Source organism: Salvelinus fontinalis, chromosome 5 (assembly GCF_029448725.1).
Source record: "Salvelinus fontinalis isolate EN_2023a chromosome 5, ASM2944872v1, whole genome shotgun sequence".
Taxonomy (NCBI): Eukaryota; Metazoa; Chordata; class Actinopteri; order Salmoniformes; family Salmonidae; genus Salvelinus; species Salvelinus fontinalis.
Genome location: NC_074669.1, coordinates 23001342 through 23023818, shown reverse-complemented (window position 1 = coordinate 23023818; position 22477 = coordinate 23001342). Strand labels below are relative to the sequence as shown.

The window sequence follows — 22477 nt, the reverse complement described above, 5'->3', positions numbered from 1 at the left end:
GAGTCATAGTGAACCTGCAAAAGTGCATCAAAGAAGAGAGAGACGGGTGAAGGAGAGGAAGAAAAAAAGCATGAAACCAAGCATCTCTGTAAGCACGATTCAATGGAAAATAAAAATGTGTGTTTTGTTACGCAGACAGCTGAGAGCTGGGGTTAGTGGAAATGATGGGTGGATGCAGGTCAGTGCTGGATCTGTTCCACATACAGTCCTAGGGGGTCTCCCCGTGTGTATGTATGTGCCTGTTCCTCCCACCCTGATACTGGGAGACCAGGCCTGACTGGATATGAATGGGCTGTTATGCACATAATATTAGTGGTGTACCACCATCCCCCCAGAGATGGGGAGAAGGCCCGTTCTCCAGTGGTGTTGTCCATGGGAATCCCCCTGTTTGTCTGTTTATCTGACAGCTCCATCTCTAACACAAAAAGTTAGGTTTTTAGTTAGCAATTCTGTTCTTGGAATTCTTCCGCTCAACAAAGATTGACTTACCGAAAACAGACCCCTTTCGTGACATTAATATTCAGAACTATGATGTCTGTATATATGCCTTCATTAAAGGGTAATTAACAACACCCAACACCTCCCAGCAGACAAACACAATATTCAGGCCAGCCAGTCACAGTTGGAAATTCCAAAGTTCAGTTTGATTAGAAACTGTGTGGTCATGAGGCTACCACCACCACTGGTCCCACAAGGCCTTTCACATGCTCTGTTCTCTCTCCTCTGATTGTAAACTCGTTTTAATCTGTCGACACCTGGCGATGCCACAGATCACCAGCACGTTTGTGCCAGATAGAAAAGAGAGACAGAAGAGGGAGGGAGGGAGGGAAGGAGGAGAGAAAGTGGTGGCATTGGTTGTCCAATAGAGGACTAGTGCCCAAAAGCCCATTTTACCATGGGCAGCACCAGTGAGGACTTTCACCATGTTGAAGTAGTCAACTGGGTGGGACTTCCAATGGATTAAGGGAAGATCACATAATTCCATCTAGGTCACCAGGAGGGATCAGCCAATGAATTATACTCGTGAGCAAACATTCCAAAACTGCAGGTGGCACTAAATCACCAGCCGTGGCTTTATACCTGTTCAAACGACACACTCCAGGTGGCAGTATGCACCCTTTCAAGTTTGTTTGCCAACTCATAGAAATGTACTACTTCAAAATGAAGATGGCCTCAATGGCGCTGCCCGTGCTCTCATGGGGAGGATCTCAATTGCATACTTCTCGCGTCCTCTCTCCTTCTCAAAGGGGAGGGACATGTGGCTTTTTCATACAATGGGTTCTCCCACAGATGCCATTATGGGACAGATAAAATGATGCGATGTCTAAGTTGATAGTCTGTATTTAGATATCTCTACTATAATGATCTGGCTCCCTCTAAGGGAGGAACACTAAAAATGCAGGTTGTATATAGACAGTAACAGTTGATAGTTTGAGCATCTCTAGACCCCCTATACAGGAGCATCTACACGAAAGCATCCATAAACAATCTATACAAGAGCAGCCAATTGAAGTGGAACCATTACATTTTTTGTTAAACACTGAAATACAGCATATTTAAAGATCATTTTTAATGTTGAAAACATACAGTCCCAAACTTCCCAGCAACCCCCTCAATTTCCCAAATTCTTTAATATCAGTTGCAAAATGTGTAGAATTGCAGGAAATTAGCTTTCACATTGACACATTTTATGTCAGCTCCATGGAAATTTTTTATATAATTGCAGGAAAGTAGCCCTGTTTTAATCCAGAAAAAAAGTGCTTATTGCTAATAGCACACTTGCCTGATAATATGGTTTGGTGCCATGTATAGGCTATGGTAAGAGAGTCAGCCCTAAACATACATTTTTTTTTTTGCAATATGTTATTGGGCTCATTTATGGGGGAGATCATAGACGGATGATGTCGGCATAATTTGATTTTCATTCATTTTAGAGTAGAACGTCCTTTTAAAAAGAAATGACATTCTCACAGACATTCTAAAAACTGTCTGGGGGGGGGGCATGTCCCCTGTACCTGCCCCACCCCCCGCGACCTTTTCCACTGCTGCAAAAACATATTTTTGGGGAAACATTGGACTCATGCACACAGACACACACACACACACCACACGCAAAAACGTACACACACACACCATCCAAACTTGACACTAAATTAGGTTTCTTTTAATATTATAATTCTCAATTATACTCTTATGCTATTCAACAGTTCAGTATGTACACACTGGTCATATCTCAAATGGCCCCCTATTCCTCAAATAGTGCACCAGTCCTGACCAGGGCCCCAAAGGCTAGTTCCTGGGACCCAGATAAAGTCTAATCCCAGACTAAAAAAGCATGCTCAATACATGTGGTAAAGACATCAATCGAACTCGACCAAAATAATGGTAATGCCACACGTGTCCCTCCGTGGGGTATAAATACAGAATCTCCTCATTGCCGGCCATCAAAATGTATGTGTTTACATGTGTATTTCAAACTATGTTGGGGTAAAAATCTGAGTATAATGCTGGTATGGATGTCAACCCCAACACATGTTCATATCATTGTTACCAATCAACTGCATTACAGTTAAAAAAAGACAGACTGGCCAGATGAACCCAGGTGAAGGCTATGATCCCTTATTGATGTAAGTTGTTAAATCCACTTTAAAATCATTGTAAATTAAGGAGACAGGTTAAAGAAGCCTTGAGACATGGATTGTGTATGTGTGCCATTCAGAGGCTGAAATGCCCCAAAAAATGATGAAAGTGCCCTTGAACGGGGGTATGGTAGTAGGTGCCAGGCGCACCGGTTTGAGTGTATCTAGAACTGCAACGCTGTTGAGTTTTTCACATCCAACAGTTTCCCGTGTGTATCAAGAATGGTCCACCAACCAAAGGATGTACAGCCAACTTGACAACTGTAGGAAGCATTGGCGTTAACATGGGCCAGAATCCCTGTGGAACACTTGACACCTTGTAGAGTCCACGCCCTGATGAATTGAGGCTGTTCTGAGGGCAAAAAGGAGGGGGTGCAACTAAATATTAGGAAGGTGTTCCTAATGTTTTCTACATTCAGTGTACATCATGAGAGAATTGACGAATATCCACTTTGTTAGATCAGATTTTTGTGTCCCTCTTCTATCCCTCACGGTCTGCGGTCCATTGATCTCTTTATGGCATGTATAAAGAATCTCTATTGAAAGTGCTTTTAGTCCAGGAACAGGAATTGGGTCTGAGAAACAGGGGCCGAAACTAGTGGAATAGCATCCCTAGTCACTGGTCAGACAGCTCACATCGAGCAGATGTGAAATGGCAGCCAATTCCCTCTATACAGTATACTACTTTTGGAGCCTTCTGCATCTATACAGGGAATTAGATGCCATTTTGGATACAGCCACATCTGTCTGTCAGTCACAATCAGACTGACCACAAAATCCCCCTCCTGCCCCCCCATGGTCAGTTAGCCAGTCTCTCTCTCGCCACTGACCTGTGAGTCTTTGGGTTGAGTCCTTTGGCCTTGGTTCCCTCCTTTACACTGGATGGAGAGAGAGGTTTTGGCAGAAGGTGTGTGTGTGTGTGTGTGTGTGTGTGGGAGAGGAGATGTCAGGAGAAAAGTTAGGTATCCAGTAGGTCCTAGTGTGGAGGGGAACAGTTTATAGAGGACTCAACACCCAGTCCTTTATCAAGTCACTTCCTGCTGCTGGGGTCATTTCCTGTTCCTTTCTGGGGGGCCATGAGAGGAGGGGTTTATCATCCAGCTCCTCCTCCCATGGCTCAACCCTCTCTCCCCCGAGGCGAGACAGGTTATACTTTCTCTCCTTCCTCCCTCCCTCCTGACCTTTTCTAAGGGTGTGGCAAGATCATGCGGTCCTCTATCAGTGTGTTGTCGGGGCCCAGCGACTCCACACACTGCTGGATGGTTGCTATGACACCAGACAGCCGTCTGTCCAGGGCAGCCAGGTGGGGCTCGGCCAGGACAGGGTTAATGGGGTCAAAGGTCAGGGCCTGTCTTAGGGCTGAACTCAGAGCCCCAGCTCTCAGCAGGTTCAACCTGTTCCACGTAGACACACGCACCCTGACGGCGGAAGGGAGGAATAGAGGGAGCGTAAGAGAGAACTGTTCATAAACACTAGAAATGGGTTGTGATTCCTTTGAGGAAATGTTGGTATTTTCAGTGTGTGTGTCTACTCACATGCAACACTGATATAGAGGGGCCAGAATGCTTCTTTCATCCAGAGCTGCATTCCCAAAACTGCAAACAACAAAACACCATAGTAAGGCATCTGAAGACAGCTTCTATCTCAAGGCCATGATACTGTTAAATAGCCATCACTAGCCGGCTAACACCCGGTTACTCAACCCTACACCTTCGAGGCTGCTACCCTATATACAGAGCCATGGAATCACCGGTCACTTTTAATAATGTTTACATACTGCTTTACTCATCTGTATATACTGTATTATATTCTACTGTATTTTAGTCAATGCCACTGACATTGCTTGTTCTAATATTTATATATTTCTTAACTCCATTCTTTTAGATTTGTGTATTGTTAGATATTACTAAACTGTTGGAGCTAGGAACAAAAGCATTTCGCTACACACGCAAAACATCAGCTAAATATGTGTATATGACCAATAAAATTTGATTTGACAAGTTAAACCCTGACACACTTTCATAACACACATTCTAGCACAGTGTTTACCAACCCTGGTCCTCCAGTACCCCCAACAGTACACATTTTATTGTAACACCTGATTCATCTGGTCATTTTAATCATCAAGCCCTCATGTGCTGAATGAGGCGTGTTTGTCCAGAGCTATAATGAAACTGTGTGCTGTTGGGGGTTCTGGAGGACCAGGGTTGGGAAACACTACTCTATTTCACACTTAGCTCAGCAGATCAATCAACAGGGACCTAGGTAAAAGAGGAGAGGACTGGGGGATGGAGTTAGAGGTGAAAGGAGTTGCCAGCATGTCTAGAGTTTCTTTGTGTTTACACTTAGTGATGCGTTTGTGTTCTTCACCTCTTTGCGTTATCCAGCAGGATGAGCATGCTGGCTCCTCCGTCGTCTTGGAAACTCTCATAGTGATGTCGGTCGGCGTTGCCGATGAGGTAATCAAAGATGGCTGTGTCTATGACGTCCAGCAGTCTGGGACCGGCGTCGTACGGAGGCATCTTCTTCACCGCATCACAGTAGCTCTCATCATACTCCCACCTACACACATTTAAAGCATTTAGTTTTTTACTTTTCCTGTTTAAAAGAGAAGTATAAGCAGAGTAATGTAAACACTTACATTTTTGTAATTTAGCAACTTACATGATCAATAAGAAACATCGGTAGATTTTTCACCTAATCAACTTGGGGATTTGAACCAGCGACTTTTCAGTTACTGGCCCAACGCTCTTAACCGCTAGGCTACCTGACGCCCTCTTAAAAAGAATCTGACCCTTTTCCCCCCAATTTCGCCTAAAATGTCATTCCCAAATCTAACTGCCTGTAGCCCAGGAGCTGAAGCAAGGATATGCATATTCTTGGTACCATTTGAAAGGAAACACTTTGAAGTTTGTGGAAATTAATGTAGGAGAATATAACATATTAGATCTGGTAAAAGATAATACAAACAAAAAACATGTGACGCATGGCAATACTGGACAAAATGTTATGTGCCGAAATGGTCAATTGATACATTTAAAAAAGAAGCTAATTTTTACAACCAAATCTCTATTTTGGATGTAAATTGCATGTTATAGAAGTGTCCTTTTTTGTGATTTCAGTTGTTTTTGAGAAAATTACCCCAAATAGCATATCACTTCCTCCTCGTCGTTGTGTAGTATGGGGGCCTGAAAAAAACATGAACAAAGGCTCCAAATACGTCCTTTTAGAAACAGCAAAGCAGGTCTTTAGATGTTGTTCACTTGAAATTGTGCCAATCTGAACTTTAACAGCAACGTTATATTCCATTTGTGCGACTTGAGCCATTTCCCATATCTATCTGTTCCATTCTCCATGTAGCCTGCTGCTACAGGTGCCTACATAAAGGAAACACCAACAGTGTCTCAACAAGGAGTTGGGCCACCAAAAGCTGCCAGGACAGCTTCAATGCGCCTTGGCATAGATTCACAAGTGTCCGGAACATCCTATTTGGAAGCACCCCATGCTTCCAATATACTTTGTATACTCAAAATACTTTCTATATTTACTCACAGTATTTTGTCAGTTACCTGAAGAATGGATTTAGAGGAGTCACAACAAAATGGAATACGTTGTGGACTGACACTATTTCATGTGTACAACATCTAAAAGACCTGCATCACTATACTGAGAGCTTTGTTGTTCCAAAAAATACGTATTTTGATGTCTTTGTTCATGTTTTTTCAAAGCCCCCATACTACACAATGACGATGAGGAAGTGATTTGCTGTTGGGGTAAGTTTCTCAAACTATTGAAATCACAAGAGGTGTCTGGACCCTTCTATGACATGGCATTTACATATATATTTTTTTATTTTTTACAACTACTGTAAATCAATTTAACTTCTCTTAAGGGTAAAACAATATGTTTGGAGCAAAAACTTTTTTTTTTTTTTTTTTTTTTTTGAAAACTGCAAACTTCAAGGAGTTGGTCTGATGTCAATGGCCTCCCCCTTGCTTGAGGAACAAGACAAGGCAACTTGTGCCATGTCATGAGGATACCTGGACCACCTATTTAGATTTTTTGTTAAGTAAATTGGGTATTAAATGAGGTGAGTAGGACTTTAACATGCAAGCACAAATGCACACACCCCTACCTGGCCAGTTTGCCCTCCCTGTAGGTGCGTCCCCAAGGGTGTCTGTGTTTCTGGAGCGGCCAGACATCTGGCAGCCAGAGAGTTACTGATCCCTCCATCATCTCTCCTTCCGCACACGCCGGCTCACTCTCTCTACAGTAGTAACACTTCCCATAGAAACAACTATTATTACCTGGAGAGAGAGGAAGGGCCAGAGAGAAAATGGTTAACCATTTGCATTTAGAAAGAGATCCAGCCCACTGCTGCTTGAACCTAGACACACAATGTTATCTTATCAACTTTCTAGGGAGTGGTACGTCTATAAGAAAAGATTATGGGTGGGACTGAAAAGAGCCCTCTAGTGTGTGTGTGTGTGTGTGTGTGTGTGTGTGTGTGTGTGTGTGTGTGTGTCTCACCCTGCATTAGAAAGGTACTGAGTAGCTGGTCCGTAGCGACAGGTTTGATCTCAGTCCTCAGGTTGACAAACCTCCCGACCACTAGGGGTGCTCTTCTGAAACCCAGGATCCTACAGCAGATAGATACACAGGACAGACAGTCATGTACCACTAGCAACACCAGTATCCAGATGGCCAAAACTAAAAGGTATATATTTTAATGCATCAGGCCAATACGTGTGTGTGTGTACCTGTCCAGGTGAAAAGCTGCCACCTCTGCGTTGTGTCTGTCATAACCTGCATAAGGCTCTCCTTCTACCACATAGCCTCTACTATACCTGGAAAAAGAGCGAGAGAAATGGAGAGGGAGGGCGTGATTGAGAGAGTTATCCTCTTACGTAAGACACAGAATAAAAGCACAGTGCCTAATCTGACCCAACAAAAACCATACAACTCCGCAGCAGAGAACCAGAGGACTCTGTGTGTGTGTGTGTGTGTTTCACCTCTTGGGTTTGAAGACCACCTTCTGCCCCCCGTCCAGTACTAGTAGAGCTTTAAGCTGGGTGCCCTTGTAGCCCACATCTGCCCGCTCCACTCGGGCAGTGCCCAGCGCGGAGAGGACGGCTGCCAGCTCGGGGGTCTCCTCAGGGTACACCTCCCTAGGGCCCACCCATTGGTTTGCCACCTCCCATGGAGACTGGAGGGTGTGTGTTAGCCGGTCACCGCGTGAGAGAGACAGGCCTGCCTCCATCTGGGAACACAGACTTCCACATTAATGCTCACAAGTACACACACACAGTACACGCACAGATATAAACATTGACACGCACACAGACAGCCGTACCTTGCGGAAGGCCCGGAGGTCTCGTCGACTGGCTGCGGACCCCTCTCCTCCATCCAGCAGAAAGAGTTTGGCCAGCCCCAACAGGAGTAGCACGGCAACCAGCAACACCACGCGCTGTTTCAACTTCATCTCCTTGGCAACCTCACCCACCAGCCCTGAGCCCTGTGTGTGTGTCTCTCTCCCCCGCCTCACCCCTGGAGCATGGCACCTGCCTCCCCCTCCAGTCGCCTCTCTCTCACACACTCTATTTCAGTGGGGCAGGAGGTATGGCTCACTGTCTCACTACCAGACCCACAGCTAGCCCTGGTCCCTAATTTATCAGCAACCACCCTGTAGAGGAGGACAGAGAGGACATTAGTGATGAAAAACAGTTTGATATAAATACAAAATAAGTTTGATTTATAAATCCAAAAATGTAGACAGACATACAGACAGAAACAGCAGGAGCCTAGATGCCTCAGGCCACCAGGCAGGAGCATGACAAAGTAATGTACTATTATTGGGCTCAGTAACATATTGCAGTTATTTATGTGTCATTGTGGCTTAGAGACACACCCATACCTGACAAACCTGACTGACTCCTGGTTCCACAAGCTGGGTTTTAAACCACACCTTTACTGACAACATCAAACCCTACCAAACCTACTGTTTGTTCTAGCACTCTCTTCTTTAGAATGGGTAAAGGTTCCATCCCTGAGGTCCTGGGCTGGCATGTTTACATGTGGTCTGCGGTTGTGAGGCCAGTTAGATGCAGTGCCAAATTCTCTAAAACAACTTGAGGTGGCTTATGGTAGAGAAATTAACAAAATTCTCTGGCAACAGCTCTGGTGGACATTCCTGCAGTCAGCATGCCAAATGCATTCTCCCTCAAAACGTGAGACATCTGTGTTGTGACAAAATGTAACATTTTAGAGTGGCCTTTTGTCCCCAGCACAAGGTGCACCTGTGTAATGATCATTCTGTTTAATCAGCTTTTTGAAATGCCACACCTGTCAAGTGGATGGAGTATCTTGGCATAGGAGAAATACTCACTAACAGGGATGTAAAACAAATGTGCACAAAATGTGAGAGAAATAAGCTTTTTGTGTGTTTATATGTTGCGTCTATATTTTTGTTCAGTATCAGTCAGTACCTGGACATTTTTACATTCTTTAATGCTTACCATGTACCTGATTTTCCTATTTAACTGCATACTATTCTTTGGGTGCTGATATCCCATAGTAATTTAAAAAATCTATATATAATTTTACGCTACCTCAGACAAGGGAGCCGTTTGTTAGTTAACGGAGAAGGAGATTGCCTGACGACTCAGTCTAATACTGCTGCTCTATCACTACATACATTCATTTTAGCGGGCGAAGTAGATGGGTAATCGGGCAAAGAAAGAGCAGCCTGCACAACAGATCTTTTTGGGTTTTGGTAGGGGGATCCATAGAATGCAATTTTATCAAAAACTGGATGTTAATCTTTCCCTTTCAAGACGATTCGATACGTATCTATCTATATACATGGGCTCCGATACGGTTCAGTTTGAAACAATTCAGTGCACTAACATTTGTGTGTATAAGTAGGTACCTGACCTGAGCCATCAAGAGAGACTAGACATCTACCACCCCACTACATCTCACAGAAATCACCATCACTCACTAATGAACTTGTCATTGTTGCAGATGTGTTTGAGATAGTAATTTATCAACTTACAATTCAGCTGTGACATAGCCAATGAACATATAGGATAACTTTAGATTTCACCCCCATTTCAAAATCAAATGGTTTCGACCGTTTGGAAGTTTAGTGAGCTTCTTTTTTCCTCCCGCTTTGGCCATGCAGTGTGCCTCGCAAAAGTGATTCCTCGTTATGAAATGATCAATTTTACCCTGTGTATCTAAAAATGACAATATACACTGACTGTTTAAAGCAAAACTACCAAAACTATTGCTGATTTGTAAATTCCCTCTCCAGGATGTTAGGCTAAATTACCACCTGTTTACCTAATTTGGCTGGTGTTGTCTAGGGCTCACCCATCCTTACCCCTCTTAGTCAACATGTGAGAGATCATTAGATTGCAGCCCAGCCAATCAGGGAGTAGCCATGTGCCTCATCCCTGCCCATACCCCCAGGATGCAGTGCTTCTGGTTTGTGAATGGACAGTCAGCCCAGACCATGCTCTCACAAGGGTATAAGTAAATCCCCTCTCAGATAGTATTTTTCCTTCCCAGTGTAATTGCTTGTGAGAGCTTGGTTGTATTCATGGGTTTGGGTTGCATGAAAGAATATAAGTTTATTATTTGTTCTTATTGCACTGTGTGCTAGTATAGCTGGTATTGCTTAGTTTCTCCATCTCATTACTATTGTGTTAATAGCTACTTATATTATTGCCGGTAACAATTAGCCAGTACTTCCTATTATCTATTTGTTATCCATTTCACACAGTGCTTTTATTGCTTGTTACTATGTAATAGCCTGCCAGTCCCTGTGTATTTATACAGTCCCGTTACTCTCCGTTATTGTCATCCATTCATAGTATTCTATTCAGTGCCACTTCTTCCATTATATCCATTACATGTATATTGTAGTTATTGTATTTATCATAGCTTCATTCCATGTTTCTATTCTGTTTTAGACCTATACCCAGCTGTAATAGGTCAATAAAGTCATCTGTTTGGAATACTCTGGAGGTTGTCTTGTCTCTCGAATAGGAGATAGGTATCAGTAAAGCCACAGGCCTGTTTATTCTGGAGGTTCTACCTCACAAATGTGTGGCTTACTGAACATGATATATGGCAACCTCCAGAGGTCCTGCAGAGGACCTGACATCCAGCCCATGAGTGGTCCGGAGCAGGAGGCCTTGAGGGACTATGTTACCAGTTATCCCCCAGCCAGTGATGCCCCTTGAGCCGCAGCGCCATCACATTTGGATTATACCTACACCCCGGGACAGGTAGGGGCTTCCGCGATGTCACCTCCACCTGTGGAATAGTATTCGGCACCAGGTGGGGCTGCATCCCCAACAATCCAGCGGGAGGATTATACTCCTAAATTGGAGTGTCAGGGAGTTGCAGCGCCGTGGACATCGCTGACTATGTTGTACAGGAAGCATGTTTTGCCAATATCGAATATTGAGTATAGAGGGTCAGATTTGCCTATTGCAACAACAGACCAGATCCCAGGCTTCCTCCAATCAGGGGATCCGTCTCTGACAGGTTGCAGTGGAGGATATAGGACGGTCTTATGCAGTTCAGCAGCAGGAAGCCGCCTCTCCTCTAACGGTTGCTATTGAGACCGAGCAGGGACACATCATGATCCCAGCCCCCACTGGTCATCAGGAGCTGCCTGCTATAGAGACTGAGCCCACACCGGATATCATTCCCAGGCCCCTCTCCACTGCGGTGGAGTCTGTGGAGACCTTAGCCAGGCGGCACTCTGTACTGCGCGGCATCAGAGCCTCAGGGGGCCTCCCCTTTTCTCAGCAGTGGGGTGGCATAACTCTCTACACCACCCACTGGCACACAAACAGTCTCAGCCTCAAGAATGTCCACTGCCATGGTCTTGTTAAGAGCAGGTCACAAGGTTCTCATTTCTGTAGATAGGAGTGTCGATCTGCCACAGTCTCTCCACATGCCTGTATAGATCCACTGGAGGAGAGGCAGTGGTAGTTAACAAACAGGTAGTGTCCTTAACACTAGGCCATGTAAGCCTTGCAGCTGCGCAAATGGTCAACCACAACTGGTACAGGGTGAGTTGTCTGCCATCCTGAATGCACCCTCCATCAGAGTGGGAGATGCCCAGGTGCTGGAGGACTTTATCAGTGGGAGGCCTGGTGGGTATTCTAAACAAGCTCCTTTGTGGGTCCCATGTGGACAGCCTACCGGGATATCTTAGCTGAGCACTTTTCCCAAGGGAATACTGCAAGATGGAGGCCCACAGACATACACACACAGACTTTGCTGATTGGCTGGTGAGGAAAGAGGCAGTAATGTAGGTAGCTAGGAAGCCACTGACCTCTACCCCACGGAGAGGCCTGAAGAGAGCACCACCCTCTCTCTCTCTGGTGTGCACCAGGTCACGGTAGAGCATAAGCCTAGTGGACCTAACAAAGGACAGACCAGGGTTAATGACAGGTTTAAGCCTTTTTGCCCCTTGTGATTCTAAGGATCACTACTTCAAATAACTGCACCAACTTTTCCAAGTTGAATACTGCACAGCGGTTCTCCTGGGTCCAACAGAAGGACAGGTGTCTCAGATGTGGATGGGGGCACAAAGACAGTGAATGTACACTAAAGAAGCCCTGTGGCACATGTGGGGAGATGCACTGTAGAGAAGGGAGAGAGGCTGGGATGAATCCATCACAGACAAGCTGCTCTGTGCGGCAGTCCTGGGAGCAGGAACTACTTCACCTGATGTCTATAACCATGCCACGGTGCTACACACCAACCGGTGTCGACTAGCAATTGTACACGAGAGGGCGTGCTAAAATACTTTTTTAGCACGGCTGTGCTGCGGTCATAGGTACGAGGTTGCCGAGTACCGTAGATCAGCACAGCCATGCTAAAAAAAGTAGTTATGTACAACCTTGTGTACAATTAACGGGTTAGCAATTCAATAAAACCATTTTTAAATGTATTCATATGCTACTATTTCATTCCTCAATGAAAATATAGGCCTTATCCCGACATCTATGGTTGCTAGCCAAGCCGGCTGGCCGTTCATTCTATCAATGCCACTCCAACATTGCTCGTCCTAATATTTATTTATTTCTTAATTCCATTCTTTTACTTTTAGATGTGTATTGCTGTGAATTGTTAAATACTACTGCACTGTTGGAGCTAGGAACACAAGCATTTCCATACACCCGCAATAACATCTGCTAAATATATGTATGTGACCAATAAAATTGTATTTTATATATCCATGAAAATGATGATGATTCGTAATTTCGACTGGCTGACAAAAGATGTCCGTTCATTCTATCGGTTAGGTTGTTAGACTCGACAGTCGTGAAGTGTTTTTATTAAATATCTATGGATGCGACTCAGTCGTTCGTTCTATATGTTTCATAGCCATGCTGGCTGGCAACGCTCTTATCCCTTGCATGCTAGCTAGCCAACTACAGCTAACACAGTCACGTCAAACCGTGCAGCTAGAATAACAGCAAAGTAGCTGCATTTCATTTAGTTGAACCTGTTTCTATTGACACTTTTGTTTGTGATCAAATTTCAATATTGAAACTATGTTGCAAATGTCTAGAGAAAGGATGGCAATGTTTGTACAAACCCCTGTTGTTGCAAACCAAATGTTAAGATAGAAGCATGGCGAACTAATGTCTAGATGCTTTTTACAGTGGAAATGAAGTTAACTTCGGGCTAGGGGGCAGTATTTTCACTTCCAGATGAAAAGCGTGCCCAAAGTAAACTGCCTGCTACTCAGGCCCAGAAGCTAGGATATGCATATCATTGGTAGATTTAGATAGAAAACTTTCAAAACGGGTTGAATGTCTGTGAGTATAACAGAACTGGTATACACACAACAGCTGTTGCCAGAGAAATTAATGTTCATTTCTCTACCATAAGCCACCTCCAACGTCGTTTTAGAGAATTTGGCAGTATGCCCAACCAGTCTCTCAACCGCAGACCACGTGTAACCATGCCAGCCCAGGATCTCCACATCCGGCTTCGTCACCTGCGGGATGGTCTGAGACGAGCCACCCGGTTAGCTGATGAAACTGTGGGTTTGCACAACCAAAAAAGGTCTGCTCAACCTGTCAGAAACCGTCTGTGAAGCTCATCTGCATGCTCATTGTCCTCACCAGGGTCTTGACCTGACAGCAGTTCAGTGTCATAACTGACTTCAGTGGATAAATGCTCACCTTCGATGGTGCTGGAGAAGTGTGCACTTCACTGATGAAACCTGGTTTCAACTGTACCAGGGAAATGGCAGAAAGAGTGTATGGCATCGTGTGAGCGAGTGGTTTGCAGATGTCAACGTTGTGAACAGAGTGCCCCGCGGTGGGGTTATGGTTTGGCAGGCTTAAGCTACGGACAACGAACACAATTGCATTTTTTCGATGGCAATTTGAATGCACAGAGATACTGTGACTAGATCCTGAGGCCTATTGTCGTGCCATTCATCCGCTGCCTTCACCTCATGTTTCAGTATGGTAATGCACCGCCACATGTCGCAAGGATCTGTACACTATTCCTGGAAGCTGAAAATGTCCCAGTTCTTCCATGGTCTGCAGACTCACCGGACATGTCACCCATTGAGCATGATTGGGATGCTCTGGATTGACGTGAACGGCAGATTGTTCCATATCCCGCAACTTCGCACAATCATTGAAGAGTGGGACAACATTCCACAGGCCACAATCAACAGCCTGATTAACTCCATGCAAAGGAGATGCGCTGCATGAGGCAAATGGTGGTCACACCAGATACGGACTGGTTTTCTGATCCACTACCCTTATATTTTTGTTTTGTGTACTTTGTCTTGATTGCAAAACACATAGACCCCCGTTTAGAAGAAGTCTGTTTAATAATAATTTCCTGTGTTCATTGTCTCATGTGCAGCCATATTCATTGACCTGGCCAAGGCTTTTGACTCTGTCAATCACCACATCCTCATCGGCAGACTCGACAGCCTTGGTTTCTCTAATGATTGCCTCGCCTGGTTCACCAACTACTTCTCTGATCGAGTTCAGTGTGTCAAATCGGAGGGTCTGTTGTCCGGACCTCTGGCAGTCTCTATGGGGGTGCCACAGGGTTCAATTCTTGGACCGACTCTCTTCTCTGTATACATCAATGATGTCGCTCTTGCTGCTGGTGAGTCTCTGATCCACCTCTACGCAGATGACACTATTCTGTATACTTCTGGCCCTTCTCTTGACACTGTGTTAACAACCCTCCAGGCGAGCTTCAATGCCATACAACTCTCCTTCCGTGGCCTCCAATTGCTCTTAAATACAAGTAAAACTAAATGCATGCTCTTCAACCGATCGCTGCCTGCACCTGCCCGCCTGTCCAGCATCACTACTCTGGACGGCTCTGACTTAGAATATGTGGACAACTACAAATACCTAGGTGTCTGGTTAGACTGTAAACTCTCCTTCCAGACTCACATCAAGCATCTCCAATCCAAAGTTAAATCTAGAATCGGCTTCCTATTCCGCAACAAAGCATCCTTCACTCATGCTGCCAAACATACCCTTGTAAAACTGACCATCCTACCAATCCTCGACTTCGGTGATGTCATTTACAAAATAGCCTCCAAAACCCTACTCAATAAATTGGATGCAGTCTATCACAGTGCCATCCGTTTTGTCACCAAAGCCCCATATACTACCCACCACTGCGACCTGTACGCTCTCGTTGGCTGGCCCTCGCTTCACACTCGTCGCCAAACCCACTGGCTCCAGGTCATCTACAAGACCCTGCTAGGTAAAGTCCCCCCTTATCTCAGCTCGCGGGTCACCATAGCAACGCCCACCCGTAGCACGCGCTCCAGCAGGTATATCTCTCTGGTCACCCCCAAAACCAATTCTTCCTTTGGCCGCCTCTCCTTCCAGTTCTCTGCTGCCAATGACTGTAACGAACTACAAAAATCTCTGAAACTGGAAACACTTATCTCCCTCACTAGCTTTAAGCACCAGCTGTCAGAGCAGCTCATAGATTACTGCACCTGTACATAGCCCATCTATAATTTAGCCCAAACAACTACCTCTTTACCTACTGTATTTATTTATTTTGCTCCTTTGCACCCCATTATTTCTATCTCTACTTTGCACCTTCTTCCACTGCAAACCAACCATTCCAGTGTTATTTTTTTACTTACTATATTGTATTTACTTCGCCACCATGGCCTTTATATATATTTTTTATTTATTTATATTTATATCTTGTTTGCCTTCACCTCCCTTATCTCACCTCACTTGCTCATATTGTATATAGACTTATTTTCACTGTATTATTGACTGTATGTTTGTTTTACTCCATGTGTAACTATGTGTTGTTGTATGTGTCGAACTGCTTTGCTTTATCTTGGCCAGGTCGCAATTGTAAATGAGAACGTGTTCTCAATTTGCCTACCTGGTTAAATAAAGGTGAAATAAAATAAATAAAAAAATAAAAAATATCAACCAGCTGAAGGAACACCATGGACAATCGGTAGAGTAAGTTCAAATATCATTTTATTCAACATTCGTGATAGGAACAAAAAACAAACGTCCCTTGTCTATGTAAATATGTGTGGCCTTGCCTCCACAATTGAAGGCATTGCCACATTTCGTGACTAACTGGACAATAGTTAAATTGTTTTGCTAGGTTTCTCTCAGACTCTCATACAGTCAGGCTTAGCTCTCTAGCATTGAAGGGTGTATAGCTAGCCAGCCCTTGAGTTCTCAATCAAAGCCCTATGGATGACTGCTGGATCAATGAACTACAATACGAATGTTCAGTTGTAACGTTTCGGAACGTTAATAATCCTCCCTTGCGATACGGTTCTGGAAACCTTTGGAACTTAACTTTCACATCAGCTAGAAATAATACTTCCAATACAAATGATATACTTACTGTACGCAGTTTAGCAAAGTTGCATCCTGGTTGCATCCAGCAGAATTTTCAAAAACATGAAGTTTGAAACTTCCTCCCCAGTTACACCCCATTGGGGAGAATCTCAATTTGTTTCCTTGATTCCTAGCTTTCTCTCTTTTCCCTCTGACCTCCTCCAATGGATTTTGAGAAGGAGGCGAGGAGATAAAGGAAACCAATTGAGATTCTTCCTCGGAGACATTTGAAGCGGAAATTGGAGGGGAGGAAGTGCACACTGGTTGGACGCTGTGTCCTTGAAAATATAGCCGGGTGCAACTTTTATATTTGGAACATTTATTTCCAGTTTATATGAAAGCTCCAATTGTTTCCAAAACTGTATGGCGTGTTAGGCGTATTTGCGCAGACAGAACTTTTTGGCAGCAAAGGGCCATCTCAAATCAATGTTTATTTGTCACGTGCGCTGAATACAACAGGTGTAGCCTCTTTGCCATTTTATTTAACATATTGTCATGTGACGGGGTTGAGACTAGGGTGACAGGGTTGAATACTGTAACGGGTTGAAAAGATTGGTTTCCATATAAAAAAAGAATCCATCCAAACATTTAATTTCATTGTATTCAACCATGTAACAAGGACATTAGATATATTTAGAATAATCTGGGTTTTATTAACCAAACAAATAAAAACATCCGGCATTAGGGTAATTAATAACATTCAACAGGTTTCATCAGAACAGTTCAACGTGTCATCAAACTGTAGGAACATTTTCCAAGGGCATTTGGAACGCGAGAACAGCTGTAACTACAGCAGGAGTGTCAGCATGACTATCCTTCTTCTCAGGAGCACCATATTCACTCATTCTGGCCCACACGTCTCTCTCAACCTCTACGTGGCAGGATGTCACACGCTGTGGTGGTGGAATCATCTCAAGGACTTCATCAAACTGATACCAGTGGATGTCGTCTCGAGAAGGCTAGAAAAATCTGTTAGGTCCTACACGATGCATACATTTCACTTGTACACATTTTTATCCGTTCTGAGGATGATGCCTGGATAAAGGTCATCATCGTATTCCACTATACACTGCCCAAGAAGACCCGGATTTCGTCCACAGGTTGTGGATTTTCCTCATTGGCTGGCTGTTCTGGAGCAGCCAGGACCTTCTGCCTGAAACTGAAGTGCTGTGTGTTAAAGCATGCACAGAGTAGGTCCTTCTTTGTTGAACAATGGCAGCTGACATCAGCTCACCAGGAGCAAGGGTGATGACCTGATCTGGACTTTGTGGAGGAGTGGTCAAGTTCCTCAGTGCTTCTTTCCTCTCCTTGCTTCTTACGTATGCTGTTCTCCACTGTTTACGCTTCTGATGCTGGTCTCTTACTGAAATCACGGATCTTTTTCCCTGCCTTAACATTTATTTTCCATCTCTGACGCTCTCTCTCTCTCAAGGTATTGTTCCCTTTTTTCTGGGTCAGCATTTTGACGTGCTCGACACTACCTTTGTCTTTCTGCTGTTGATGTGGGTGCCATCATTCCCTAGATGTTTCAATGGATAACGTTAAATCAAAGATTCTTCGAATATATACAAGTATACACTATAATCCTTTAGTAATTTAGGATCTAGAGCGACTTAAAGGAACAACTGCCTTAAAATATATATTTTTTGTTCACATGGAATACATTACAGCATGTTCCATAAGTGAATATAAATAATGTATTGAATAATTAATTTGTTTAGATGCAATCATCATAAATAAAGTAAATAACTCAACGCGGTCACAGGTTTACAACCCCGTTACAATGAACCATGTGACGGGGTTGAGTTTTTTGGTTCAAAATGGCCTCTGCTCCTCATGTGGTGAAGGACATGGTGGTGTGCATGAAATTCATAGATTGTATATCTTTATGGGTTAAAGTATAATTTTGAAAGTACTAGTTTTCCATCTTTATTTCATGTAACGGGTTTGAGTTGGTCAGCTCGACGATCCCCACCTGACTTTAAAAAATAACAAAATACAGAAATAAAAGAATGTGATTACTTGCCTGTTTCTGTACCATGCAGTTGACAACAACCACTGCGACCTGTATGCTCTCGTCGGCTGGCCCTCGCTACATAATCGTCGCCAGACCCACTGGCTCCAGATCATCTATAAGTCTTTGCTAGGTAAAGCTCTGCCTTATCTCAGCTCACTGGTCACCATAACACCCACACGTAGCAAGCGCTCCAGCAGGTATATCTCACAGGTCATCCCCAAAGCCTACACCCACTTTGGCCGCCTTTCCTTCCAGTTCTCTGCTGCCAATGACTGGAACGAATTGCAAAAATCGCTGAAGTTGGAGACTTATATCTCCCTCACTAACTTTAAGCATCAACTATCTGAGCAGCTTACCGATCACTGCAGCTGTACATAGCCAATCTGTAAATAGCTCACCCAACTACCTACCTCATCCCCATATTGTTTTTTACTTTTTTTTTGCACACCAGTATTTCTACTTGCACATCGTCATCTGCACATCTATAACTTGTGTTAATTTGCTAAATTTGAAATCCTATGGCCTATTTATTGCCTTACTCCATTTACACACACAGTATATAGATTGTGTTATTGACTGTACTTTTGTTCATCCTTTGTGTAACTCTGTTGTTTTTTGTCACTTTGCTTTATCTTGACCAGGTAGCAGTTGTAAATGAGAACTTGTTCTTAACTGGCCTACCTGGTTAAATCAAGGTAAAAAAAATAAAAAAAATGTGGAATGATGTCACTTCCTGTTAATGACGGCACATAAGGGTGGACTTTGGTTGGTGTGATGGGGTTGAGTGTAGACTGAGGGAAAATTGTGTGATTTTATTCAATTATACTTTCGCAAACAAAAACAAGTTTGCATTAATGGCAAAAGTAATTAATTATGTGCACATTTTAATATTCATTTCCCATGTAAAAATAAATATTTTTTTATAAAAGTTTAAATTAATGCTATATTTATTTCCATTCATTATGCTGGACATTTCCAATTATATACAACATCTTTTAACATTTCATTTTGGTGACCCAATACTTGAAATAAAGTCAGAGGGACTGAAATATTACCCGAGCCCAAAAATGACCCACATACATACACATGAAACTGAACCAGAATCTGGTTTTACAGATCAGAAGACATTATGATTCGCCATATCAACGCCTCCTGTGCCAGATTCTGGTTCACATGAAACTGTCTTGTTGAAAATGAATGAAAAATGCATACCAGTAACTGAGGACAACCCGTGAAATAACGTTAGCTGGCTAAGTTAAACATCTGTCTAGCGGTGGCCACGCAGGCAGGAATGACTCGAGCTGCCTTCCACACAATCGGTCTTTCATGGGTCCAACAACATTGCTAGCCTTCTAGCTAGCTGGTTGGAAATAGCAAAGGCCCACACAAAGACAACAACGTTACAGTATGGTTTAAAACTGGCCCACAGCTAGGTAAACATATACTCTGTAGCTAGCAACGTAGCCCATACTAGACGTTAACTACCTTTCATACCTTGGCTTGGGTTCTCGAGAGCATCTAACTAACGTTAGCAAGCTCCAGCAATGCAGCAACTTACAGTACTAACGTAGCTACTGTACCTAGCTAACGAACTGCATCGATATTTTCCACATCAAAGCTTGCGTAGATTGCTGACGAGCTAGCTAGTACTGTACCTACAGTACCTAGCGAGTAAACTAACATTAGTCGTTATCAAAAATGTATGAATATAGGCTAGCTAGCTTGCCAACGTTAATTGTAAAGATGTGCCTTTAGCTAGTTGGTAAGTCTAATAAATGGCTTACCTTTCACGATTACCGCTAACGTTAGTGGATGTCAAACGACGACAATGCACCAGTCAGGGTGTGCTTGGTATTTTGTGTGGAACTGTGTATTCACCAATAGGCTGTCAAAAAGGGATAATTTCTCCATCCCTTTGCTCTCCTTTCCTTCGATTCCTCCTACCTTAGCGTTTACACTTCCGAAACATTTGCTCAAGCACACCGCCACCTAAATCTTAAAGAGACCAGGACCTATTTAATTGTAGACAATGTATTCAACATAATAGGGTTTATTAATGTCAGGTTTCGATTTAGACACCAGGCAGCGCTGTTGTATTATAATTAAGCAGTCATCGCTATGCATTTATCACATAAGTAATGCACGTCACTGCATTACCTTCATTTCGATATGGACCTAGACATAGGCATACTTCTCTAGGGAGAGTCTCCCAGTAAAAATGGTTCCAGTTCAATATATCCTGCACACTGGGTTGAAGAGAGGTCTGTGTGTGTGCATGGTGGGGTGCGTGTAAATCATGCATTACTGTAGATGTGAACCATTATAGCATAAAGATATCAAATCTTATTAGTCACATTCGCCGAATACAACAAGACCTTACAGTGAAATGCATACTTACGAGACTTGGCGCTCCGGCACCGCTTGCCGTGTGGTAGCAGAGAGAACAGTCTATGACTAGGGTGGCTGGAGTCTGACAATTTTTGGTATAGAGGTCCTGGATGGCAGGATGCTTGGCCCCAGTGATGTACTGGGCTGTTCGCACGACCCTTTGTAGTGCCTTGCGGTCGGAGGCCGAGCAGTTGCCATACCAGGCAGTGATGCAACCAGACAGGATGCTCTCGAGGGTGCAGCTGTAGAACCTTTTGAGGATCTGAGGACCCATGCCAAATCTTTTCAGTTTCCTGAGGGGGACTAGGGTTTGTTGTGCCCTCTTCGACTGTCTTGGTGTGCTTGGACCATGTTAGTTTGTTGGTGATGTGGACACCAAGGAACTTGAAGCTCTCAACCTGATCCACTGCAGCCCCATCGATGAGAATGGGGGGGTGCTCGGCCCTCTTTTTCCTGCAGTCCACAATAATCTCGGACAGGGAGAGGTTGAAAATGTCAGAGACACTTGCCTGTAATCCGTCTGGCCCTGTGGCCTTGTGAATGTTGACCTGTTTAAAAGGTCTTACGCACATCGGCTGCGGAGTGCGTGATCAGTCTTCCGGAACAGCTGGTGCTCTCATGCACGTTTCAGTGTTATTTGCCTCGAAGCGAGCATAGACGTAGTTTAGCTCGTCTGGTAGGCTCGTGTCACTGGGCAGCTCTCGGCTGTGCTTCCCTTTGTAGTCTGGAATGGTTTGCAAGCCCTGCCTAAATGAGCGTCAGAGCCGGCGTAGTAGGATTCGATCTTAGTCCTGTATTGACGCTTTGCCTGTTTGATGGTTCGTCGGAGGGCATAGCAGGATTTCTTATAAGCTTCCGGGTTAGAGTCCCGCTCCTTGAAAGTGGCAGTTCTATCCTTTAGCCCAGTGTGGATGCTGCCTGTAATCCATGGCTTCTGGTTGGGGTATGTACGTACAGTCACTGTGGAGACGACGTCATCGATGCACTTGTTGATGAAGACAATGACTGATGTGGTGTACTCCTCAATACCATCGGAGGAATCCCGGGAACATATTCCAGTCTGTGCTAGCAAAACAGTCCTGTAGCTTAGCATCTGCTTCATCTGACCACTTTTTTTTCTTGATCTAGTCACTGGTGCTTCCTGCTTTCATGTTTGCTTGTAAGCAGGAATCAGGAGGATAGAATTATGGTCAGATTTGCCAAATGGAGGGTGTGCTTTGTATTCGTCTCTGTGTGTCGAGTATAGGTGGTCCAGAGTTTATTTTTTCTCTGGTTGCACATGCTGATAGTAATTTGGTAAAACAGATTTAAGTTTCCCTGCATTCAAGTCCCCGGCTACTAGGAGCGCCGCCTCTGGGTGAGTGTTCTTGTTTGCTTATGGTGGAATACAGCTCATTCAATGCTTTCTTGGTGCCAGCCTAACTGTGGTGGTATGTAAACAGCTACGAAAAGTACAGAACCTCTAGGTAGATAGTGTGCTCTACAGATTATCATGAGATACTCTACCTCAGGCGAGCAAATCC

The 22477-nt window shown here is 44.0% G+C and overlaps 1 protein-coding gene across 2 annotated transcripts; it reads right to left on the bottom strand.

The window, feature by feature from the left end:
• Positions 1 to 1555: 1555 nt before the first annotated feature.
• Positions 1556 to 20622, bottom strand: LOC129855330 (glycosaminoglycan xylosylkinase). Of its 2 annotated transcripts, XM_055922872.1 has the most exons (10): positions 20351 to 20622; positions 11995 to 12082; positions 7993 to 8322; positions 7652 to 7899; positions 7400 to 7486; positions 7170 to 7279; positions 6775 to 6946; positions 5010 to 5201; positions 4175 to 4234; positions 1556 to 4057 (listed from the first exon to the last, which is right to left on the bottom strand). In XM_055922872.1, the coding sequence occupies exons 3-10, from the start codon at positions 8119 to 8121 to the stop codon at positions 3826 to 3828; spliced, it is 1230 nt and encodes a 409-aa protein (XP_055778847.1). In that variant the 5' UTR covers positions 8122 to 8322; positions 11995 to 12082; positions 20351 to 20622; the 3' UTR covers positions 1556 to 3825. The 2 variants fall into 2 exon arrangements, with proteins under 2 accessions (XP_055778847.1, XP_055778846.1); XM_055922871.1 differs by lacking the exon at positions 11995 to 12082.
• Positions 20623 to 22477: the final 1855 nt, after the last annotated feature.

What these genes read in the sequence shown, in the direction of transcription:
- LOC129855330 (XM_055922872.1), bottom strand. Translation starts at nt 8,121, where the DNA reads ATGAAGTTGAAACAGCGCGTGGTGTTGCTGGTTGCCGTGCTACTCCTG. An exon ending in CTGCTGGATAACGCAAAGAG is followed by an intron (nt 4,235 to 5,009) that starts GTGAAGAACACA and finishes TGTTGTTTGCAG; the next exon opens with TTTTGGGAATGCAGCTCTGG. An exon ending in CCTCTATATCAGTGTTGCAT is followed by an intron (nt 4,058 to 4,174) that starts GTGAGTAGACAC and finishes TTCCGCCGTCAG; the next exon opens with GGTGCGTGTGTCTACGTGGA.